Source organism: Rhineura floridana, chromosome 2, assembly GCF_030035675.1.
Source record: "Rhineura floridana isolate rRhiFlo1 chromosome 2, rRhiFlo1.hap2, whole genome shotgun sequence".
Lineage (NCBI taxonomy): Eukaryota > Metazoa > Chordata > Lepidosauria > Squamata > Rhineuridae > Rhineura > Rhineura floridana.
In genome coordinates, this window is record NC_084481.1 from 113,653,149 (window position 1) to 113,675,597 (window position 22,449).

A 22,449-nucleotide genomic window follows, 5' to 3' on the forward strand; every position below is an offset into this window, starting at 1 on the left:
CCCAGTTGCTATCTCACGTTACCATGACAACCGCTGGCCTTGGATGTCTGCTCACTCTCAGGCCAAGAGATAACAGTTACTTCTCCAAACTTGCAGGCTTTATGGAAAACAACTAGAGACAGTAATGCCTATGGGTCACAGCCCAACAGGGGTTGTAGTGGACAGCACGATGAAAATGTCGACCCAGTGTGCGGCAGCTGTGAAAAAGGCAAATTCCATGCTAGCAATAATTAGGAAAGGTATTGAAAATAAAACAGCCGATATCATGATGCCGTTGTATAAATCTATGGTGCGGCCGCATTTGGAATACTGTGTACAGTTCTGGTCGCCTCATCTCAAAAAGGATATTATAGAGTTGGGAAAGGTTCAGAAGAGGGCAACCAGAATGATCAAGGGGATGGAGCGACTCCTGTATGAGGAAAGGTTGCAGCATTTGGGGCTTTTTAGTTTAGAGAAAAGACGGGTCAGAGGAGACATGATGGAAGTGTATAAAATTATGCATGGCATTGAGAAAGTGGATAGAGAAAAGTTCTTTTCCCTCTCTCATAATACTAGAACTCGTGGACATTCAAAGAAGCTGAATGTTGGAAGATTCAAGACAGACAAAAGGAAGTACTTCTTTACTCAGCGCATAGTTAAACTATGGAATTTGCTCCCACAAGATGTAGTAATGGCCACCAGCTTGGATGGCTTTAAAAGAAGATTAGACAAATTCATGGAGGACAGGGCTATCAATGGCTACTAGCCATGATGTCTGTGCTCTGCCACCCTAGTCAGAGGCAGCATGCTTCTGAAAACCAGTTGCCGGAAGCCTGAGGAGGGGAGAGTGTTCTTGCACTCGGGTCCTGTTTGCGGGCTTCCCCCAGGCACCTGGTTGGCCACTGTGAGAACAGGATGCTGAACTAGATGGGCCACTGGTCTGATCAAGCAGGCTCTTCTTATGTTCATACGTTGGATAATGGAACAGACCATGGAATTTCAGAAGGAAATCACCCTGTGCTTTATATATTACAGCAAAGCCTTTGATTGTGTAGATCATGAAAAACTATGGAATGCTCTAAAAGAAATGGGGGTGCCACGGCATCTAATTGTCCTGATGCGCAACCTATACTCTGGACAAGAGGCTACTGTAAGGACAGAATATGGAGAGATTGACTGGTTCACCATCGGAAAGGGTGTTAGACAGGGGTGTATCTTATCACCCTATTTGTTTATATGCAGAACATATCGTACTGAAAGCGAGATTGCATACGACACCATACTACCAGCAGAAACCAGTAATGATTTGAAACTAATGCTGATGAAAGTTAAAGAGAAAAGCACAAAAGCAGGACTACAACTGAATGTCAAGAAGACTAAAGTAATGACAACAGAAGATTTATGTAACTTTACAGTTGATAATGAGGACATTGAACATGTCAAGGATTATCAATGCCTTGGCGCAGTCATTAACCAAAATGGAGACAATATTCAAGGAATCAGAAGAAGGCTAGGACTGGGGAGGGCAGCTATGAGAGAACTAGAAAAGATCCTCAAATGCAAAGATATATCACTGAATACTACAGCCAGGATCATTCAGACCATGGTATTCCTGATCTCTATGTATAGATGTGAAAGTTGGACAGTGAAAAAAGAGGGTAAGAGAAAAATCAAATCATTTGAAATGTGGTGTTGGAGGAGAGCTTTGCAGATACTATGGACCGTGAAAAAGACAAAATAATTGGGTGTTAGAACAAATTAAACCAGAACTGTCACTAGAAGCTAAAATGATGAAACTGAGGTTATCATACTTTGGACACATAATGAGAAGACTTGATTCACTAGAAAAGACAATAATGCTGGGAAAAACAGAAGGGAGTAGAAAAAGAGGAAGACCAAAGAAGAGATGGATTGATTCCATAAAGGAAGCCACAGACTTTAACTTACAAGATCTGAACAGGGTGGTTTGTAACAGATGTTATTGGAAGTCACCGATTCATAGGGTCGCCATAAGTCGTAATCGACTAGAAGGCACATAACAACAACACTAATATCTTTGAAACTAGTTTCTCAATATTGTCTTCTGCTGGTTAACAGACTGGGGCAGGATTACTTGAACTACTCACCATTAGGACAAGAAGACTTTTTTACTAACACCACGGGACGTTTCTTTGATTCCTGCAACTGAAAAAAACAACCACCATAAATCCCAATAGCAATACAGAGAGATAAAGAATTCATATCACTTGTTTTTAGGCAGTTGACCCATCAGAATACCACAGATTGATGACTATCACAGAATCTATTTAAACATTTCAAAATATTATAATTCATCACAGTACCATACTTTTAAATGTTTGAAGTATTTTACACCCAAACTCAACAATTGCTTTATTTTGCATTTTTTGGTGTTTAAACCTTTCCTAACATTTTTAAAATCTCTATTTAATTGTATTTGTGAGCCATCGAATCATTATGTAGAGACCCTTTATGTTTTAATAAATGACCACCAAAATATAAATATTACAACTGTACAGAGAATGGTTTGCAATGAATAACACATGTTAGGTGTAAGTAAAGCATCCTCAGGAGCCAATGACCCATCCCAAGATGGAATACCATAGAGCTGAGATGGAAAGAAGGTGAAGTCTAGGGATCATCTCAGATACACTTTTGTTTGTTCAATCTACCTTAAGTATGTTCTTTGCTTATGCTTCAAGTGCTGTTTTTGGATCACTAGAACCCAAGAAATAATTCAGCTAACCTAAATCAGCTTCATACCGTAAGACCTAGACAGCAAGGCCAGTGGTCAGAGATGATGGGAGTTGTAGTCCCAACAACATCTGGAAGGCCACAGGTTACCCACTCCTAGCCTAAAGCCTACAACTCCTTGTTTGAAAATCTGAATTGCCACTGATAACGAGTGTGGTTATGTCCTCAGTTTTGAGTTTCCTTTGTATGCAGGTGCATGGGAACTGTTTCAGTGTGGTGTGATTCCATGATGCAAGGGAGCACATGTGAAAAATGCAACTATATGAGCCTCTCCCATGTAACTGGCATCCTTCCAGAGGAAAATATACTGATAAAAAGGAATCCTTATTCAAGCAGCTTCACTGAAGTGGTGACATTATTCACACATGCTCCCTTTCAGCATGGTATCACATCATGTGGAATTTGTTCTCTCCCTGCTCCTTCTGAAGGAGGCTTAAACGTGAGGCCTAAAAGGCACTGAAACGATGGCAATTCAACAGAAAAGAACAGATTAACAGTGTTTGCTGGGATACTGTCTTCCACGATATTTTTTCTATAGAAGTATGAGACTTTTCCCATCACTCAATCCTGTACCACAACAAAGGGAAAACTCCAAAACTGGACTACACCAAACTCTGATATGGCATCAAGGAAGAAACAGAGAAATAATGCTGATCTCTACAGTAATCTTGAGGTTTTCCTCTCCCCAAAAAGCTAGTTATTTCCAGAGGAAAAGATCTGTAGAAACTGGAGCTTGCTCTATAAAGCCTAGTCCAGAACAAGGGTTTGAGCAGGATGGGAGAAAAAGATACAGGCAAAAAGAGAACACAGCAGAGGCTGATGTAAGGTCACAAGAACCTTTCCCCCCACATTCTTAATTTCATTCTAGAGACAAGATTTCTTATGGCCAGGACCTTGGTGTGCAAAGCTCAAGGTCAAGCTACTGCTATCTAGATTTTCGCATGTTGATAAGATAGTAGCAGGATTCCTTAGCCCGGTTGCAAGGCACAATGCTACACACAGAGAAAGACCATTGTGTGTATATATGTGTCTACTTCAAATTAGGGATGTGGAAAACCCCTTTGAGCAATTTCTCAGGTGTGATTAAAATTTTCCCAAGTTCACTTCAGGCAAACATTTGGTGGCACTCGGTTGACCAGAATATCTCAGGAACAGTGTTGGTCTAGAAAAACCTGCCTGGACATTGGTTCCACTTCAGAAGCTCTCCTTCATGTCCTGCTGCTGTTTAAGAAACCCAGTAGAGGACCATCTTGGTTGTGAAGCCCAGGACATAAAATGGTCTTCCAAGGTAATTATACCTGGTCCCCTCACTGCCCATTTTTAAGCAGATGAGGATGGTTTTATTTAAGAGGGCCCTTTTAAAATCTGGATTTTATTGTGTATTCTGCTGCTGCTGCTTGTAACTTTGTTATCAGGTTGTAATTGAGCTTGTTTTGTGTTATACTGATTTTATACAAGCTGCCTTGTATACTCAACAGCGAGCATGTATATGCATTTTAAGTACAATGAACAATCACTAACTAATTTGTCCTGATCCTCTATATGGGAGGTGAAGTTTCTCAAGCCTTCTGCCCCATCAAGAAGAAAATCACTTCAATTTGGGGGGGGGGGGGCAGTGGGGAAGTAGTGGCTATACTGTCCTACCATTCTCATACACTCATACACAGTGTAAGTTAGATATTGGGAAAACTGCAGTTTAACAGCTTCTACACTGTATCTTACATTTGACTGCAGACTTGCAGTGGCAGAATCATCTGACATTTGCAGTGGTGGAGCAGATGGAACGTTCTCAGAAGCAGGTACTTCATTTGTGTTGCCCAGTGCCAAGTTGCTTTTCTCAGCGTTCCCAGGCAACTCATTTTTTGATACAGTACTTAGCTGTCCCCTCTGACTCTCACTGGTACCAAACAGCTGTAAAGAAACAACACTTTTAATAGATGGCTGTCAATTTCTTAGGCAAGCTATTGTTTTGTTTATTTATTTATTATTTGATTTATACCCTGCCCTTCCTCCCGGCGTTAGGAATGCTCAAGTGTGCATGTGCAATCCTATGCATGCTTACTCAGAAAAACATCCGCAATACCTGGACCACAATACCTGGTGGAACGCCTCTCCCAATATGAACCTACCCGTACACTGCACTCAACATCTAAGGCCCTCCTCCGGGTGCCATCCCATCGAGAAGCCCGGAGGGTTGTGACTAGAACTAGGGCCTTTTCGGTAGTGGCCCCCGAACTGTGGAATAGTCTCCCCGATGAGATACGCCTGGCACCAACGCTGCTATCCTTTCGGCGCCAGGTGAAACCTTTTTATACTCCCAGGCATTTTAAAGTGTATTTTAAATTGTATTTTATAGTGTATTTTATCAGTATTTTCATTATTGTTGTATTTTGACATTGTTGGTTCTTTGTTATTGTTTGTTTTGATCTTTGATTTTGTTATACTTATTGTATTTATATATTGTGCTTGTTTTATCTCTTATGTACACCGCCCAGAGAGCCTTGTTGGCTTAGGGCGGTATATAAATTAAATAAAATAAATAAATTAAATAAATAAATCCCACAGTCCAGGGAAATTTATCCCCACATAAGCTGTATAGTAGGGGTGGCTAATCTGTGGCCCAACAGATGATGTTGGACTCTAACTCTCTTGAGCCCCCGCCATGATGGCCAATAGTCAGGGATGATGGGAGCTGTAGTCCAGCAACATCAGGAAGCTTCAGATTAGCCATGCCTGGGATACAGGATTCCAACCTAAGCACTGGAACATTAGAATGTTTTACCAATTCAGACAAAGGTCCGTTTAGTCTGGCATTCTGTTTCAAACAGCAGTTAGCCAGATGTTTCTGGGAGCTGAGACTCTGTTTAAATGTAAGATTGTGTGCACTTTTAAAAAAAACCCTTACTTATGCAGAATTCCATGCACTCAGTAAAACACAAACAGGGTTACTGATACTTGTATGGGCAATATCAGCTAGCCAGCTTAGCATATTACTGCGTTGCAGATCCATAGATTGTGAATGTACACAAAGACATAAATGATCCACTTTATATGTGGCACACAGAGATATTTTATTTATTTATTATTTGATCTATATCCCACCCTTCCTCCCAGTAGGAGCCCAGGGTGGCAGATATCTTTTTAAAAAACAGTGTTGTATTTACATTGAACCATGACGATGGTCAACTCTTGTCTGTACCACATCAGCAAAGGTACTAAGAACTGGACACAGAGATTTCATTTAGCTTTTCCCCCCCTTGGATTTACATTTTAATTATTTTATTGCTACTATAAATCACCCTGGGTATATAACTGAAGGGAAGTACAATAATATTTAGAGTGAATAAATAAGTTATCATTCGTTATTGCTGTAGTGACAAGCATCCTCTATGAATTTAAGTGTTGCTGGGTTTTAGTTTTAGTTTTAAACTAAGCTAGCAACCATTTGCCACCCTGTACTCCTATAGGGAGGAAGACAAGCCACAAGCCTTGCTTTGGATGACACGCTAAGCCAAACCATGGCTTAGCTCACAATAACTAAGCAGCAACAGGACCAGAGGAGCAAAATGAAAGCCTGCACACTAATGCATTCCCACTAAGCCATGGTTTGGCTTAATGTTATGTGTGAACTGGGTCACAGCATGTTTCAAAGTAGGGTCATATATGAACTGGATCACTGTTGTCTGTGTGTACATTAGCATACTAGAGATGTGTGACTCAGGTATGGCAATACTGCAGGCATGCAAGCATAAACAAACCAGTTTATGATACACCGAGAACATGAAACCCTGCCTAGGAAAGGGTTTCAAAAGTAAGTTCTTTATTTCCATAATACCCTGACCTGGATTTTTTGTTTTGTTTTATTCATGCTTTTTCTTTAATGATAGAGACTGCATATCCCCCTCCTGGGTATTAAAGCTGCAGTTTGATGGATTTTTTTTTAAAATGGGGTTATAACTCACCAATGGGATTACCAGATGCAAGAGAGAACTGAGCACAATGTCCTGCTTGACATGTCTCACAATGACCACAACTTACAGCCGTGCCCAACCAAAATATGAGGGAGAGAGATGGCTAAGCATATCAGTTATGTTTTTATAATAAGGAATGACATATATGGACACTTACCAAACAATCTTTAGAATCTTTTTCTTGACCAGGGATGGGGGGGGGGAGAGAGAGAGAGAGGTTTTTATACATGAGTGCATTAGATTATAATATAGGGAGTTCAAAACATATCTAGAAAGCCATTGTAATTAAAATGGACATGACTCTCAGGTTCTTTTCACTCTTACAGTTTTATGATTAACTCTGTTCTTTTGACAAGTACAGTTCTCTGTTCATGTACTATATACATGATACTGAATCCTCCCTTTGAAAAACCATGCCTATATTCTGAAATAACTTAAACGTTTGTATGTCACATCAGGATCACAACCTTATGGAGTATATCATGGAATTATATTTGACACATTCCAGTTCTTAATCTAAAGCCTCTCACATGAAGAACACATTCCAGTTTCTGATGCTGGTTTGTTGTGTTGTTTTTGTAACCCTTCCATTTATAAGTTGTGTCTGCACATCACGGGAAACCATACTTAATGATTTACTACAAAATGTTGCAGATGGCTCCCGCATCATTCCTCCAACAGTGCAGGAGCAACAAACCACTATATCCCTGGCTTAGTGTTACATCCAACCTAGAGATCATTTGTTTGTTTCTCTCTTTAGTTTAAGCAAAACGTACCACAGTTCCTAGTCTTAATGCAATACAATCGTGGTTAGTTGTTCCCACTCACACCATTGGAAGAGCAAAGTGGGAGCAATATCTACATTCACTGTGGCTTACCATGATGTGCAGCCACAGAATAGATCTGTTTTTAAACACCATTTTCTGAGGCAATTATTTTTTCATAGGTAAGAAGCCACTTGCTCTCTCAACCATTGCCCATCTCAGTTTATAAGATAGAACAGGGAGGGACTGACTGGGTGGGTCCAGGAAGTGGTTAATAACTTGTCACAGGAAGGGGAGATGCTCACCCACATTTAAGGAAGCGGTAGTTCAACCCCTCCTGAAAAGGCCCTCCCTGACCCCTGATATATCAAACAACTACAGTCACAAATATTCCTTTTGGGCAAGGTGAGCAAGAGGATAGCGGCAAACCAGCTGCAATTGTGCCTGGACGAAGCAGATTACCTTGACCCATTTTTATCTAAGTATTTATTTATTTTTAGATTTACATCCCACCCTTCCTCCCAGTAGGAGCCCAGGGTGGCAAGTAGAGTGCCTCAGTAACCTGTGATCTGATAGTTTCCTGGATAGATGGTTGCAACATTCTCTGTGTGGAGCTATTCTTGAAGATGGTCTGAACATTACAGCTAGAGCAGACAGGCCTGCAGCCTGGCTGCTGGCGCGAGCAGCAGGGAGGGATCATATCACTCCGATCCTGAAAGTGCTGAACTGCCTTCTGGTGAGGTACCAAGCCCAATTTCAAGAGCTTGCTGTTTGCAGATAGGACCCTAAATGGGACTCAGGTTCCTGAAGGAGCATCTTCCCAGCTACCAACTGACCTGTACATTACGATCAGCAGAACCGATCATTATTTTTGTCTCACCCATGACAGAGGCTAGGTCAATAAAAAGACAGGGCATTCTTGGTGGTGGCACTCCACCTCTGGAACATGCTTTCAAGTGATATTTGGTCTATCCCAGCTGAGCAATATTTAAGAAAAGGCTAAGGACAGTTTTATTTGGTCAGATGTTTGAGCCATGAACTAACTATTGGGGTGGGTGGGTGTGTTTCCTATAGATACTATCACTACTGCTTATTTTATTCTGTGGCTTTATAGAAGGTTTTATTATTGTTGTTGGCCACCCTGTACTCCAGATAGGAGGGTGAGATATATTGTCCCACAAACATTCTGAAAGAGAAATTAGGGTATTTTTAATAATAATACTCCTAACCTGAACATATTTCTCTGAAGTCAAGCCCTGATTCTGATTTTGATTTATAAACATATCTTCCTTTTCATTTTTGAAAAAACATCAAAGTGGTTTACAGAGATAAAAAACATAATAAAAATGATTAAAAATACAATAAAAAACAAGGTCAACTACTGAAAAGAGACATCTTTCCAATGCCTGCATAAGCCTGGCAGAACAGAAAGGTTTGCAGCAGGTGTCTGAAAGTTAAAACAGAAGATATCTGCTGAATCTCTATTGGCAGAGCATTCCAGAGAACTGGACCGATGACAATGAAGGCTCGATTTTGTGTTGATGTTAAATGAGCCTCACCAACTTGGGGGATGATGAGAGCCCCTCCTGCAGATGATCTCAGTGACTGAACTGGGATAGAAGGGTTCAGGAAGTCCCCGAGGTTCCCTGGACCGATGTTGTCAGGACTTTGTAGATTAATACAAGGACCTTGAACCTGGCTTGGTAGTAGATGGGCAGCCAGTGCAGATGATTTCACAGTGGTGTCACACATTATCAGCCATGTGCCCCCATCAGCAATCTGACCACTGCATTTTGCAGCAGCTGGAACTTCTGACCCAGACCTAAGGGTAGTCCCACACAGAGTGCATCACAGTAATCCAGCCTCAAGGTTACCAACGCATGGACTACAGAGGTCAGGCTATCCCTGTCCAGGAATGGTTGTAGCTGTCGAATCAGACAAAGCTGAGAAAAGGCACTCTTAGCCACAGAGGATACTTGAGCCTCTAATGACAAACATGAATCAAACAGAACCCCTAATCTACAGACCTGCTTCTTCAGAGGGATTGCGACCCCAACAAGAACAGATAACTTGGCTCTTTCCTGGATATGGGAACCACCTACCCAACGAGCCTCCATCTTCCCAGGATTCAAGTGCAGTTTATTGGCCCTCATCCAGATGATGTTAATTCTCAAATAAAATGTGTTTAGGCATGTAGCCTTAATTTCCAGTTTATGATTAAGTTATAATTTGCATATGAAATGTATATTTTCAAGTAACTACATCAGTTTCTCTATTTGTCAGGAGATGGCTACCTCCCCCCCCCACACACACACTTTGGTGTCACCTATGATCAGGCCATGTGTCTATCTAGCCTAGTATTGACTACTTAACTTAAGCAGAGGTCTTTCACCCCACCTACTACCTGATCCTTTTAACTGGAGATGTGAGGGATTGAACCTGGGATCTTCTGCATGTCCTTTGCTACTGAGCTATGGCCCTTCCTGTTTATTGTCTCCTCATTTGTCTTCACCTTAGTTTATTTATCTTTAGAAAGCTAGTTACTGCAAGAGAAAGTCCATTCTGTTCACCAGGAAATTACCTTCTTCCTTTTTAGAGAGACAGTTTCTTCTAGGGCGACAGCAGAAGAAATAAATCAAAACACAAACAAAGCCAACAATGACAATGACAAGCAACGGCAAGCCAATAGTCACAATGGGTGTAGCAGCATCCACAGATTCTGAAAGGCAAGAAAGAATGAAGCACTTTAAAAGCAGCTCACAGTGGCGAGAACCTTTCACTTGTGCTGAAATACTAGTAGAAGGTCCACCCAGCTTGCTTTTGTAACAAAAGCATATCTTGTGCCTCAAATATTAATAGTGGAAAGGGAACCACACAAGAAAAAGATCCTTCCTGGAGAGGCAGGCCATTGTCTTCCATGTGCATAGAGATGTGGGGCTCAACATCTTCCATTGCATAAGTTTATTAATAACAATGAATAGATGCCAATTAAAAAGTAGGTATTAGGCAAGCGCAGGGTTGGCAGTTTTAAAGTTTTTAGCATTGTTTACCAAACACACAAAAAATAAACATGCGAATTAGATCACTCACTAGGGCACCAGAAATTTTCTGATACAAATTACCCTGATTCACACAGGATCATTTTCCAATTCATAATTTTATGGAAAACCCGTATCACTGCAAGTGTATTGAGTGTTCCTGTTCACTATTCTGATCAGCTAACCATACAGTCTTCAACAACACTCAGTTCCATTTCTCTTCTGGTTTTCCACCCTCATCCCCCAGCAATGTAAGCATCGGCACTTGCATCTGAACATCAAAAACAGAGGGAATTATTTTTAAAAGGTTGAAACCTACAAAGTCATGTAAAAAGCAAGCTGTAAGAATGGACAGTGGACACTCACAGCTAGAGCTATTGTATAAAATCACATGGTAGGCTCAGTATTTTCATGGCAATTCTAATTCAGGATTTGAAGTTGCGAGAGAGGCAGCTGTTCTGGAAAACATACTATTCATACTATACCTGTAGGAGGTGAGCCACACTTCGCATCTGTAGTGGCATTGCACTTTTGTACAATTATCTGCCCTTCAGGACACCTAGATGTTAGTTTTAAAAAGAAAAAGATGTTGACAGATTGTCTAATAGTGTAACCAACTGAGTGCCCTCCCAAGTAATGCAACAGAAACTTGTCTCCTCAGGTAGATGTGCAAGCTCCATAGAAACAAACAGGAATTGTACACAAATGAATTTGCCACTAAAAACTCTAATGAGAGGTTCATACATTATGGATGACTGATAACTGACAAATATTAAAATTGGATTGTTTTACATTTAACGTACTTTACAAATTCTTAAATTAACATTCCCTTTTCTTAAAAATATCTTAATTCAAATTAAACCTGAATATAGGCATCTTAAGCATACATGATTGTATCCAGTTCTAGTCCTACTCAGAGTAGATCCACTGAAATTAATTGACATGACTAGCTTGGGTCCATTAATTTCAGTGGGTTTACTTTGAGTAGGACTTGGTACAGCCCATGGTTATACACTTCAAAATTCAATCAGGTTGCAGAATGGAGAAGAGAAGCAGGGCTATTCCATCATTTCTTTGGCCCTCCCTCAACCATCACCCAGCAGCAGCCATTCCATCAGACTATCTGAATTGTTTGCATCCCAGCTGGTCATTATAAGAACTCTATAACTCTTCAGAACAGATATCTCAGCTTGTTTTGCTCCTCTTCATCCCTTTTCCCTCATCATGTTTTTTAGATTATAAATCTGACGGCAGGAACTGTTAATACTCATCTTTTAAGCAACTCTGAGAGCCTATTCAGCTGAGCAGTGTGACAAAAATGCTGTAATAATTAAAGCAATTAATGATTTTCTACCAAACATATTGTCCTTTTTCAGATGCAGCAGGAAACCATAGTTTCCTGCTAAATGAGCCATGGGGAACCTCAGGCTCATTCACTCCTCCACCCCACTTCATTCTCATAGCAGGAAACTATGGTTTCCCATTACTTCTGAATCAGACCATTGATATACCAGGGAAAGAAATCTATAGCCTTCCAGATGTTGTTGGACTCCAGTTCCCATCAGCCCTAGCCAGCATGGCCAATGATCAGGGATTATGGAAGCTGTAATCCAACAACATCTACGGAGGTCCACAGAGGCGGCTTTTCTATGTAAATAAAAGAGCATGTGAAAATGTTTGTGATCAGGCATTATAAATATGGCAGAACAGATCATATAGGAGATTGCTGTTATAGGCTTGATATAAGGAAAGGCAGGCACTGGCAAGTCAGAGGCACCAGGATCCAGCCCCTGGCTGCAGGAGATGTTGTCCCATATTTCAGAGACAATCATCCACGGTGCACACCCAAGTGTTTGTGTATACTTGTATTTTTATGTTTTTTCACTGCTTGAGCTCTGCAGTTCTCAAATTATGATTTTTAAATTTATGGGTAAAGAAATTTAAACAATTGCACATACTTTTTTCAGAACATAAATTAGCTCAAATGGCAACAGTAACAAAAATAAAATAATGAAAGCAAATACATAAGATGTACAAGAAATGGGACACGAAAATCCACATCACATACAATAAAATCAGTGTCAAATATCGACCCATGCGAAAGAAGGTGTGGTCTGGTAAGCACTTTTGATAGTGGAAGAAAACTACAAGTGAAGGTAAACTATAAAGCTAAACAAGGGCTGAAATTAGAAGGCGTAGTATTATATTTTGTGTGTAATCTTCTCAGCAATGAGAAAAAGCACACATTGTCCCAAACCTGTGAAGAACTGAGGGAGGAATTCCACTTTTGAGCTAACCCTACCTTCGTTCCCAACAGTAAATTTGAAACAAGAGTGAATATTTTATCTCTATGAAGCAAAGACGTAAATTTCCTTTTCATTTTATGAATATTAACTCCTCTGTCCAGTTTCCTACCAGTCCTCGTTTGTGGAATGTTGTGGACTCTTAGTTATCACTAAAAGGTACGCATACAAAGCCACTTCTGCTATGACAAATGTTTTGTTAGCTTCCCACATATTTGGTGGGCAGAAGCAGGAACTCTGCACCAGCATCATTCTGCAGGCAGTGGCCAGGGAAAGGCCATCAGATCTGGCCAGGGTGGATACAAATCACTGATTTTTTTTTAAATGGATTCTTGAAATTTAAATCAGATTTTAAGTTTTTTAAAAAATCATTAATAAAATAGTAATTTTTTCTCTTATTCAATTCTATCTTATTACAAACATGGTAAACCTACACTTACAGTCTCATGAAAATGGCTTTATCACACTCACACACATTGAGTTACCTATCAGTCAAACATGGGCATTCACTTCAGTTTTTCATCTGATGAAAATGGCTCTGCCCAGCCTAACTACAAACTCTTGGAAGTGTTCGACTTTTGATTTCTGTTTCTCTGACTAACGTTACATGTGCAAAGACACAGGCTGGATGCGAATGGGGTTGTTGTTGTGAGCTTGTGGTGGTGGAGCGGGACCACACAAAGCAAAGGAATTAGAACATAGACAATACAGAAAAGGAGAATTGGAGGCAGAGTAGAAAAGAGCAGTGGAGAGCACTGGAAAGAAAAAAGGGCAGACATTATAGGTCAGACACAGCTGACACTGTCCTGTTTTACTTCAGCATAACTCAGCTTCCCTATGGAACTCCATTCTATACTCATTACACAAAAAACATGCATCTGCAGCTTGACACAGGCAACATTTTGTACTATTTCCTAAATTAATAAAAATCAAGTTATCTAAACAATTACACAAAGCGTACCCTCCTGTAAAATGCTATATTGAGTTGTAAATTAAAATGTTTCAGTTATCAGATTTGCACCACTGTTTAAGAAATATGTGCAGAACTATAAGGGAAACCTTTATTTAAATCAAGGGTTTCTCTTGGTAACTGTAAATCAACCCACCGTGCATGTGGCGGATTCCTCCACCCAATCCAACCCCTCCTCCCGGCCCAATACAAAGGGGGTGGCGGATCACTCTGCCAATCATTAAATTAACCGATCAGTATGCATCATTGTTTTGGAATTATAAGTAAACCTGATTTTAAAATCCAATGATTTGAAATTGCCTTTTTTCTTGGTGATTTAGATTATGATAGATCACTTTTGATTCAAAGTCAATCCCGAAGTATTCCTGCAGTTTTGCACAACCGAAGGTCTATTGTGTAAGGCAATCACACAAACCCAATCATGTACGTACTTTGTCTTGCACCTGACACATTTCTCACAGCTTGGAGGACAGTAATGGCCATCATTACACTGACATTCAGTGTTACTCTTCACAGTGCAGGGCCTCACCATTCTCTTATCTTAAAAAAAGAGAGAGAGAAAAGTTGCAAGGTTCTCTAAACTTATCATTGGCAGTTCTCTTTGTACAGAAGCATGAAGTGTATGCAAAGCTGCATGTTCAATACATGAATTTTATAAAACTGCAAAAGACACAAAGCAACACAAAGATTCCCAATGGATGAGCAGCTTGCAGCAGTGAGCACTGGGGTAGGAAAGAACTAGCATTTAAGACGGTTCCACTTCTAGGTCAAGAGTTCAAATCAGGAATGGGAACCTGCAGCTCTCCATATATTATTGGACTCTAACTCCCATCAACCCCAACCAGCATGACATCAAGGATGATGAGCGTTGTAGTCTAGCACTACCTGGAGGTTTTCCCATCTCTGTTTTAAACAGGGAGGTGGGTCCCCTTCAGCAGCCTATTAAAGCAAAACAAAACATAATTGATTGGCAGAAGACAGCTGAGCTTTTAGAAAACATATCTTTAAGGAATAGTTTCCAAAATCATATCATACCAGATTTGCATTCATCACAAAGGAAGCATTGTTCAAGTCCATTTGGATGAGCAGTGAAGTCTACTCCTTCGATGCAGGATGCACAAATCCCAGACGTATGTGGAGAGATGCAGCTGTGACCAATGTAAGTACCTATTATATGGGATATCCAAACATTTAAAAGTTAAGAAAGTTTTAATTAAGGTGTTATAAGAATGTGTCCATCTGACTTTAAGTGCCACGCAAATCTTATCGCTTGTCTTAAGGCTACATTTTGAAAGAGGTGTCAATCCTTGAAGAATGCATAAAGCCCAATTCTATGAGTGTTTATTTGGAAGAAAGGCCCACAGCATCCAACAAGATTCACTTCCAGGTCAGTGTACACAGGTTGGCTGCAATCATATATACCTTTAGAAAGTAAGTTCCACAGAACTAGGGGACTAATCCCCAGATCTAATAACTGGAGTGAGTAAGGATGGGACAGAGGTGCCTCCCTGCAGACAAAGAGGTCTGCTGGTGGGGCCACATCCACCAAAGCCCCCCCCCAAAAAAACTCCATAAGTATAGATCTACCACCAGTGGCATCAAGTGCTTAAATGGGGTGTTCAACAGGCACTGCAGAGGTATCCTTGAATACAGAGCCCCTCTGTTCCTCAGGGATAGGCCTGTTGCTGGCTTCTCCCTCCCACTGGGACCTACCAAGGAGAAAGGGAAATGGAATATCCTCCACACACCTCCAAGTCAGGCCAATACAAGGCAGCAGAGTTTTGGAAGTGGTGGGTTATCTTCTACTTCACCCTCACTTAAAATTGCACTCTTCCTTCTGAGCAAACATGCATAGGAACAGGCTATTGATTGACAGACAATCTAGTGTTTAAATCATGCAGGGTCGAGGGGCCACAGTCTATATGAGCAGAACACAGCAGTTACCAAATCATTTCATATTTTATTTAGAAAGCTATTATAGGCTATACAAAGGTAAAAACACAGAGTTCTGCCCACAGACTTCCAGTATAAAAATGCTACATTATCTCAATACAAGTAATTTGAGATGTCATTACAACTGATCACCACAAATTATTCTTTTCCCCCACCTGAAAATAATACTTCTGAGGTTTGGAGACACATTTGGTATCTCTTTCCTGGAATGACCTGGGAGAGGCCATTCTCTATGGCAGCTCCTAGATGATGGAACTGCCTCCCGGGAGAGGTGCATTTGTCACCTTCATTATATAGTTTTTGTTGCATGCTGAAGACTCACCTCTTTACCTTGGCCTTTGACACCTGAGGTATATTTTTTCAGGACCCACCCCATTCCAGTGACTGTAATTTGTTTTAAACAGATTTTAATATTGGACTTTAAAGTGCTATGACCCATCCTGAAACTTGCATTGAAGGATGGGTAAGAAATTGAAACAACAACAACAAATAATGTTGTGTGCAAGACAGTTACAACAGATTATATCACGTGGCCACCCTTTCACTGAAGGAGAGAAAGAGATATATATCCATACTTCATAAATAGCCACAGCCAAAGAGCATGCACTGTTCAAAACACAAGTGCAAACTGTGTGTGTTATTATAGATTAAGGCTGCAATCCAATACAAACTTACCTGGGAGTAAGTCCCATGGAATCCAGTGGAGCTTACTTCTGAGTAGTTATATTGGATTGCAACCTTAGTGAAACACAGTAAAGTGGCAGAGTATATGGTTCTAATAACATATGTACTGGTGGCGGTTGCTATGATCATACCATGGTAGTGTGTGACTGGTAATCACCTAACAGTGCCCAGCATGGGCTACTATGTTTGTTAGTGGCTCACACTAAAAGCTGCTAGCCAGGCAGCCTTGCAGTGCTCTCTGGCAGCAGCTAATACCTTCCAGTACACTGTAATGCCACTGGAATTTAGCAATGTCAATTACAAACACAACAGCAATTGGGCAGTTTCACTACTAATGTAGTTCAGACTTAAGAGCCACTTGTTTGATCACCTAAGATGAACTGCACCCTAGCAAGATACAAAACCGTAAAATCAGGGAAGCTTTTGTAAGTTAGAGCAGCTTCTTTTGCCAAAAGAAAAAACATGTGGGCTGCAGGTTAGTAACATTTCTTCATGGGCTGGTAACGCTGGTGGAATTGTTTTGGCAGGGCTGACTTGGCTGCAAGTACAAGAAGGGAAACAGAAGAGCCTCCTTCTTGGAAGAGGGCTAGGATGCAAATGAAATTAAGTAAGAATCCCAGAAAACATATTCGGGTTAAAATGATTTCTAACTTTCCTGAAGTACCTTCACTTTTGTAACAGGAAAGCATTTCTTGACAAGCTGCCAAGTCATTGTTGTGTTACAGAGAATACATATTTTTCCCCATATGGGATTCAATGTTGTTTTAAAAGAATTTTTAAAGATTTTTTAGTGTCTTATCATTTGTTTGCCACCCTAGGCTCCTTCTGGGAGGATAGGTGAGATATAAATATATAAATTTAATAAATAAATTACCATCAGGGAAAATACCACAAATAAATTTGGTGCTTCTTGTTGTTATGTGCCTTCAAGTCGATTACGACTTATGGCAACCCTATGAATCAGCGACCTCCAAGAGCATCTAAATTTGGTGCAGGGGTTTGCATTTGAAGATGGAGTGTGAAACCTTTTCTAAGAGCATGAGTTACGAACCAAGAAGACAGCACTTCATATCTCAGATCTGCCATTCAGGCAAGCAAACTGACCTCTCAGTCACCTATCTGCAATAGGGAGACCATAAGGACCAAACCAGATGCACACCTGCAGACTGATTTTCCTGTAAAGAGAAAGCTACTTTCTTCTCCCCGCCTTACCTTTCCATGCTCTGTTTGAAGCAGTTTTCCTTCCTTAGCACATCTCTGATACCACAAGTGAACAAGGCTGGAGAAAAACTGCTACAAAATAGCAGAGCACAGGAAGCAAGGCTGCAGTGGCTGCGGCAGCAGGGGGGGGGTGTAAGTTCACTGCCGCTGCCCATGCTCTACTTCATCTTTAAAGTGACCCCCCTCTTGCCATCCCTGCTTTATAAGCAAGCCAACATACATGTGCTTTTATAAACACATAAGTAGCCCTAATAATGACCTATGTGACACATTGCTGTATGGGTTGCTGAGATAGTCTTTGATTATACATTTAGAAAAGAGCACTATATAAATACTAAACCTGATGCAGTGTGTTAATGCTATCTAACAAAGACAGAGTAGGTTATTTTGCAACTTTTACATTTTTTTGATCAGCCAGTCATTATCACTTTGTACCATTTTTATGGTGTTTTATATTTTATTGCATATACTGCTGTATACTGCCATATGATATTGTATGAATTGGAGGTATGTATATACTTTTATATTAAAAAAAGACAAAAATAAATATAGAACCTACTGTGTGACCACTTACCTGCAGGGCACAGTTTGCAGCAATGCCCTCTAGAATCTGCATATTCTCCAGGACTACAGTAAAGGTTCCTCGGTGGAGATTCAACCTAAAATGATTCCCAGAGACAGACTTGTTTGTTTGTTTGTTTATATTTAAAAGCATTTATATGCCACTTAATATTTCAAAAATCTCTAAGCAAAAAAATAATCTCTAGCAGTATCCCATCCCAATACTTCAGTATATTTACAGGGAGAATACCTAAACATTATTTTGCTAAGCTTTCAAGCAGAGCTCATTTCAAAATGTACTTTTAACATTAAAAGAAAATTTGGTTCTCCCCTTGGAAATTGACAGCCTTCAAGTCAATTCCGACTTATGGCGGCCCTATGAATAGTGTTTTCATGGTAAATGGTATTCAGAGGGGGTTTACCATTGCCTTCCTCTGAGGCTGAGAGGCAGTGACTGGCCCAAGGTCCCCCAGTGAGCTTCATGGCTGTGTGGGGATTCAAACCCTGATCTCCCAGGTTGTAGTCCAACATGTTAACCACTACACCACACTGGCTCTTGGTTCTCCCCTTACACCCAGAAAAAGCGACAGGTGCCATGCAAACTTTCCATTTAATAATGCACCAAGTAAAACTCCTATTGACATTACGTCCTCAAGAGTTTCATGCCCCTGAGTGCCCTCTCCAGCATTGTGGAGCCCGGCTTGCACCTTGGTACACCAGTGAGCTACGGGCAATGAAACAGGCTGGACAACGGCTAGAGCACAAGTGGCAAAAGATCTCCTGTGAAGCTGACTGAGCACGAGTAAAGCATCCTAACCGTGCCTACTGTGTGGCGGTGAGGGTGATGAAGAAGGCCCACTTCTCTGCCTCCATCGCATCCTCAAGTAGCCATCCGGTGGAGCTTTTCCGTATTGTCAGGAGTCTGTTGACATCAACTCCAGGAAATTGAGTTTTAGACCCTTCGGAGGTCCACTGTGAATTGTTTGCAAGGCACTTTGAGGGTAAAGTTGCTCACCTCTGTACCAGTCTTGATGCCCCATCCACATTTACTGCAGTCGCCAATGAGGTGTCCAGTGCAAAGTCTGCTGCAACTTCTTGGGAACGGTTTCAGTTGATGTGGCCTGATGACATGGACAAGGTGCTTGCGATGATGATGTCCTCTCGACCCTTGCCATTCTTGGCTTATTAAAGCTTGCTGAGGGGGTTTGACCGAGTGGATCCAGAGTGTGGTCAACACATCATTGCGGGAGGGAGTGGTTCCGGGCGCCTTGAAGGAGGCGGTGATCCAACCACTCCTGAAAAAGCCCACCCTGGACCCATTCGTTTATGACAACTACTGACCGGTTGCAAATACCCCCTTTTTAGGGAAGGTGATTGAGAGGGTTGTGGCGCAGCAATTGCAAGTACTCTTGGATGAAACGGATTATCTTGACCCATCCCAGTCTGGGTTCAGACCTGGTTATGGGATTTAATCGGCCTTGGTTGCCCTGATGGATGACCTTTATTGGAAGAAGGACAGGGGGAGTGCGACCCTGTTATTCTTACGTGATCTCTCAGCAGCTTTTGATACCATTGACTATGGTATCCTTCCAGGCCAACTTGGTGAGATGGGTACTGGAGGAACTGTTTTACAGTGGTTCCGATTCTATCTCCAAGGTCACTCTCACAGAATAGCATTAGGTGACTGTCTTTCGGCCCCCTGGCAGTTGTGCTGTGGGGTGCCGCAGGGTACCATCTTCATGCTGTTTAACATCTATATGAAGCCCTTAGGAGCAGTCATCAGGAGATTTGGGGCGAGGTGTCAGCAGTATGCTGACGATACCCAGCTCTATTTCTCCATAACATCTGAATTGGGAGGGGACGTGCAAGCCCTGGACCGGTGCTTAGACTTGGTGGTGGGCTGGATGAGGGCCAATAAACTGAGTCTGAATCCTAGCAAGACCGAGGCGCTGTAGGTTGGTGGTTCCTAAGTTCGGATAATTGGTCAGTTGCCTGCTTTGGATGGGGTCGTACTCCCTCTGAAAGAGCAGGTCCATAGTCTAGTGGTGCTCCTGGAGCCATCTCTGTCGCTAGAGGCCCAGGTGACCTCCGTGGCTAGGAGTGCCTTTTACCAGCTGCAGCTAATAAGACAGCTGCGGCCATTTCTGGACCGGGATAGCCTGACCACTGTTGTCCACGCACTTGTAACCTCTAGGCTGGATTACTGTAATGCGCTCTATGTGGGGCTGCCCTTGAGGTTGATTCGGAAGCTGCAGCAGGTACAAAACGCAGCGGCGAGACTGCTCACTCAGACAGGGTATCGCCAACATGTCACCTCGCTGCTGAAAGAACTGCACTAGCTGCCCATTTGATACCGGGCCATGTTCAAGGTTCTAGTTTTGGTGTACAAAGCCCTATACAGCTTGGGACCAGGATACCTGAAAGACCGTCTTACCCCTTATATACCCAGCCAATCACTACACTCTGCAGGTGTGGGTCTCCTGCAGATACCATCTTATCAGGAGGTCCATTCTGCACAACATAGGAAATGGACCTTTAGTGTGGCGGCACCTACCCTGTGGAATTCCCTCTCCTTAAATATTAGGCAGGTGCCATCTCTGCTATCTTTTCGGTGCCTTTTAAAGACTTTCCTCTTCCAACAAGCCTTTTAAGTTGAGACCTATCCCAGTCTGAGTCTGTGTTAGAATTGCGTTTAATATGTCTTTTAATATCTTTAACCCTTATTTTAAAGATGTTTTTAAAGGTTTTTTTAAATGTTTTTAATGTTGTTTTGTTTTAATGTATTTTAAGGTCTTTTTATGATGTTTTAAAGTGTTTTTAGTGTTTCTGTTTGCCACCCTGGGCTCCTGCTGGAAGGAAGGGCACGGTATAAATAAATAATAATAATAAATTTCAGCTAAAAAAACCAAAATCAAAACATTTTCAACATGACATATTTTGTAGGGACACTCAAGTTTCACATACTTCTCATTAGAACATAAGAAGAGCCCAAATGGATCAGATCAAAGGCCCATCTATTCCAAGAAGCCAGAGGGCACCAAAAAGTACAAAGCAGAAGCCACCAAGAAAGGAAATCTGCCTCATCCAAAAGTTGAGAGGAAAGTCTGGACCGGGGGTCAGAGAACCTCAGGCCCAAGGGCCAAATGCAAACCTCCCAGCCTCTCCATCTGGCCCTCAGGACTCTCCCACTCCTCAGTCACACCCTCTCTTCGCAGACAACAACCACACTGGTTCAAACCAGGGGTTCACTGCTTCACAGACCACTTGTGTATCTTTGCCTGGTTGGAATGCATCCTTGATCTCCGATGGCCCATGCGAGTGTACATACAAGCCAGCCTCCTGTACCAAGGTAAAATTCACACTTGCCGCTCCACCTGCTTTGGCCTCTGGCCCCGCTCACCACTGGCACGTGCCCCCAGAAGGGAAGGCAGCCCTCATGCAGAAAAATGTTTGCTACCCCTGGGCTAGACTATGTGTGAGAGACGGAAGTGCCGTCTGCGAAAGGAAAGACTGTACCTTGTGGCTGTGGATTTATTAACTGTACAAGTCTGGGAGGATAGCAGCCAACGACCAAAGTGGTGGTTCCATTCAGGGAATAACTCTGGTTGGTATTTACCCCAAGAACCTAGAGCATCTATTTAAAGCTTTAACTTGCCTTTGAGCCCCAAAAATGGTTCCCAGGTTGGCAAAAATAAGTCTACTTAATACAATTTAACACAAACGTAAGATTGAAATAAACATCAAAGTATTAATTAACGTGTGTATGCACACATATGTGCACGTGAGAGAGAAGCTGTCTTGATGCTGAAGCCATGGAGTCTGTATATATTTATTTATTTATTTATTTATTTTATTTATATACCGCCCTAAGCCCGAAGGCTCTCTGGGCGGTGTACAAAAAGATAAAAAAACAAGCAATGTATAAATACAATAAATACAATAAATCAAGAAAACAAAACAAACAAACAATAAAAGAACCAAACAACATCCAAAATACAAATAATGATGAAAATGCTATTAAAACACACTTTATAATGCCTGGGAGTATAAAAAGGTTTTCACCTGGCGCCGAAAAGATAGTAGCGTCGGCGCCAGGCACACCTCATCGGGCAGGCTGTTCCACAGTTCGGGGGCCACCACAGAAAAGGCCCTGGTTCTAGTCACCACCCTCCGAGCTTCTCGATGGGATGGCACTCGGAGGAGGGCCTTAGATGTTGAGTGCAGTGTCCGGGT

General features: G+C 41.6%; 1 protein-coding gene across 1 annotated transcript in view; it reads right to left on the minus strand.

The window, feature by feature from the left end:
- The window catches only part of LOC133377018 (tumor necrosis factor receptor superfamily member 10A-like), a 34,527-nt gene that overhangs the window by 7,570 nt on the left and 4,508 nt on the right, over positions 1-22,449 (minus strand). Inside the window, exons 2-9 of the mRNA XM_061610179.1 lie at positions 18,230-18,314; positions 14,833-14,964; positions 14,229-14,337; positions 11,010-11,083; positions 10,068-10,205; positions 6,880-6,902; positions 4,474-4,662; positions 2,106-2,163 (exon numbers count right to left, since the gene is read on the minus strand). Coding sequence (XP_061466163.1) covers positions 2,106-2,163; positions 4,474-4,662; positions 6,880-6,902; positions 10,068-10,205; positions 11,010-11,083; positions 14,229-14,337; positions 14,833-14,964; positions 18,230-18,314 — 808 coding nt within the window. The remainder of the gene's footprint in view (positions 1-2,105; positions 2,164-4,473; positions 4,663-6,879; positions 6,903-10,067; positions 10,206-11,009; positions 11,084-14,228; positions 14,338-14,832; positions 14,965-18,229; positions 18,315-22,449) is intronic.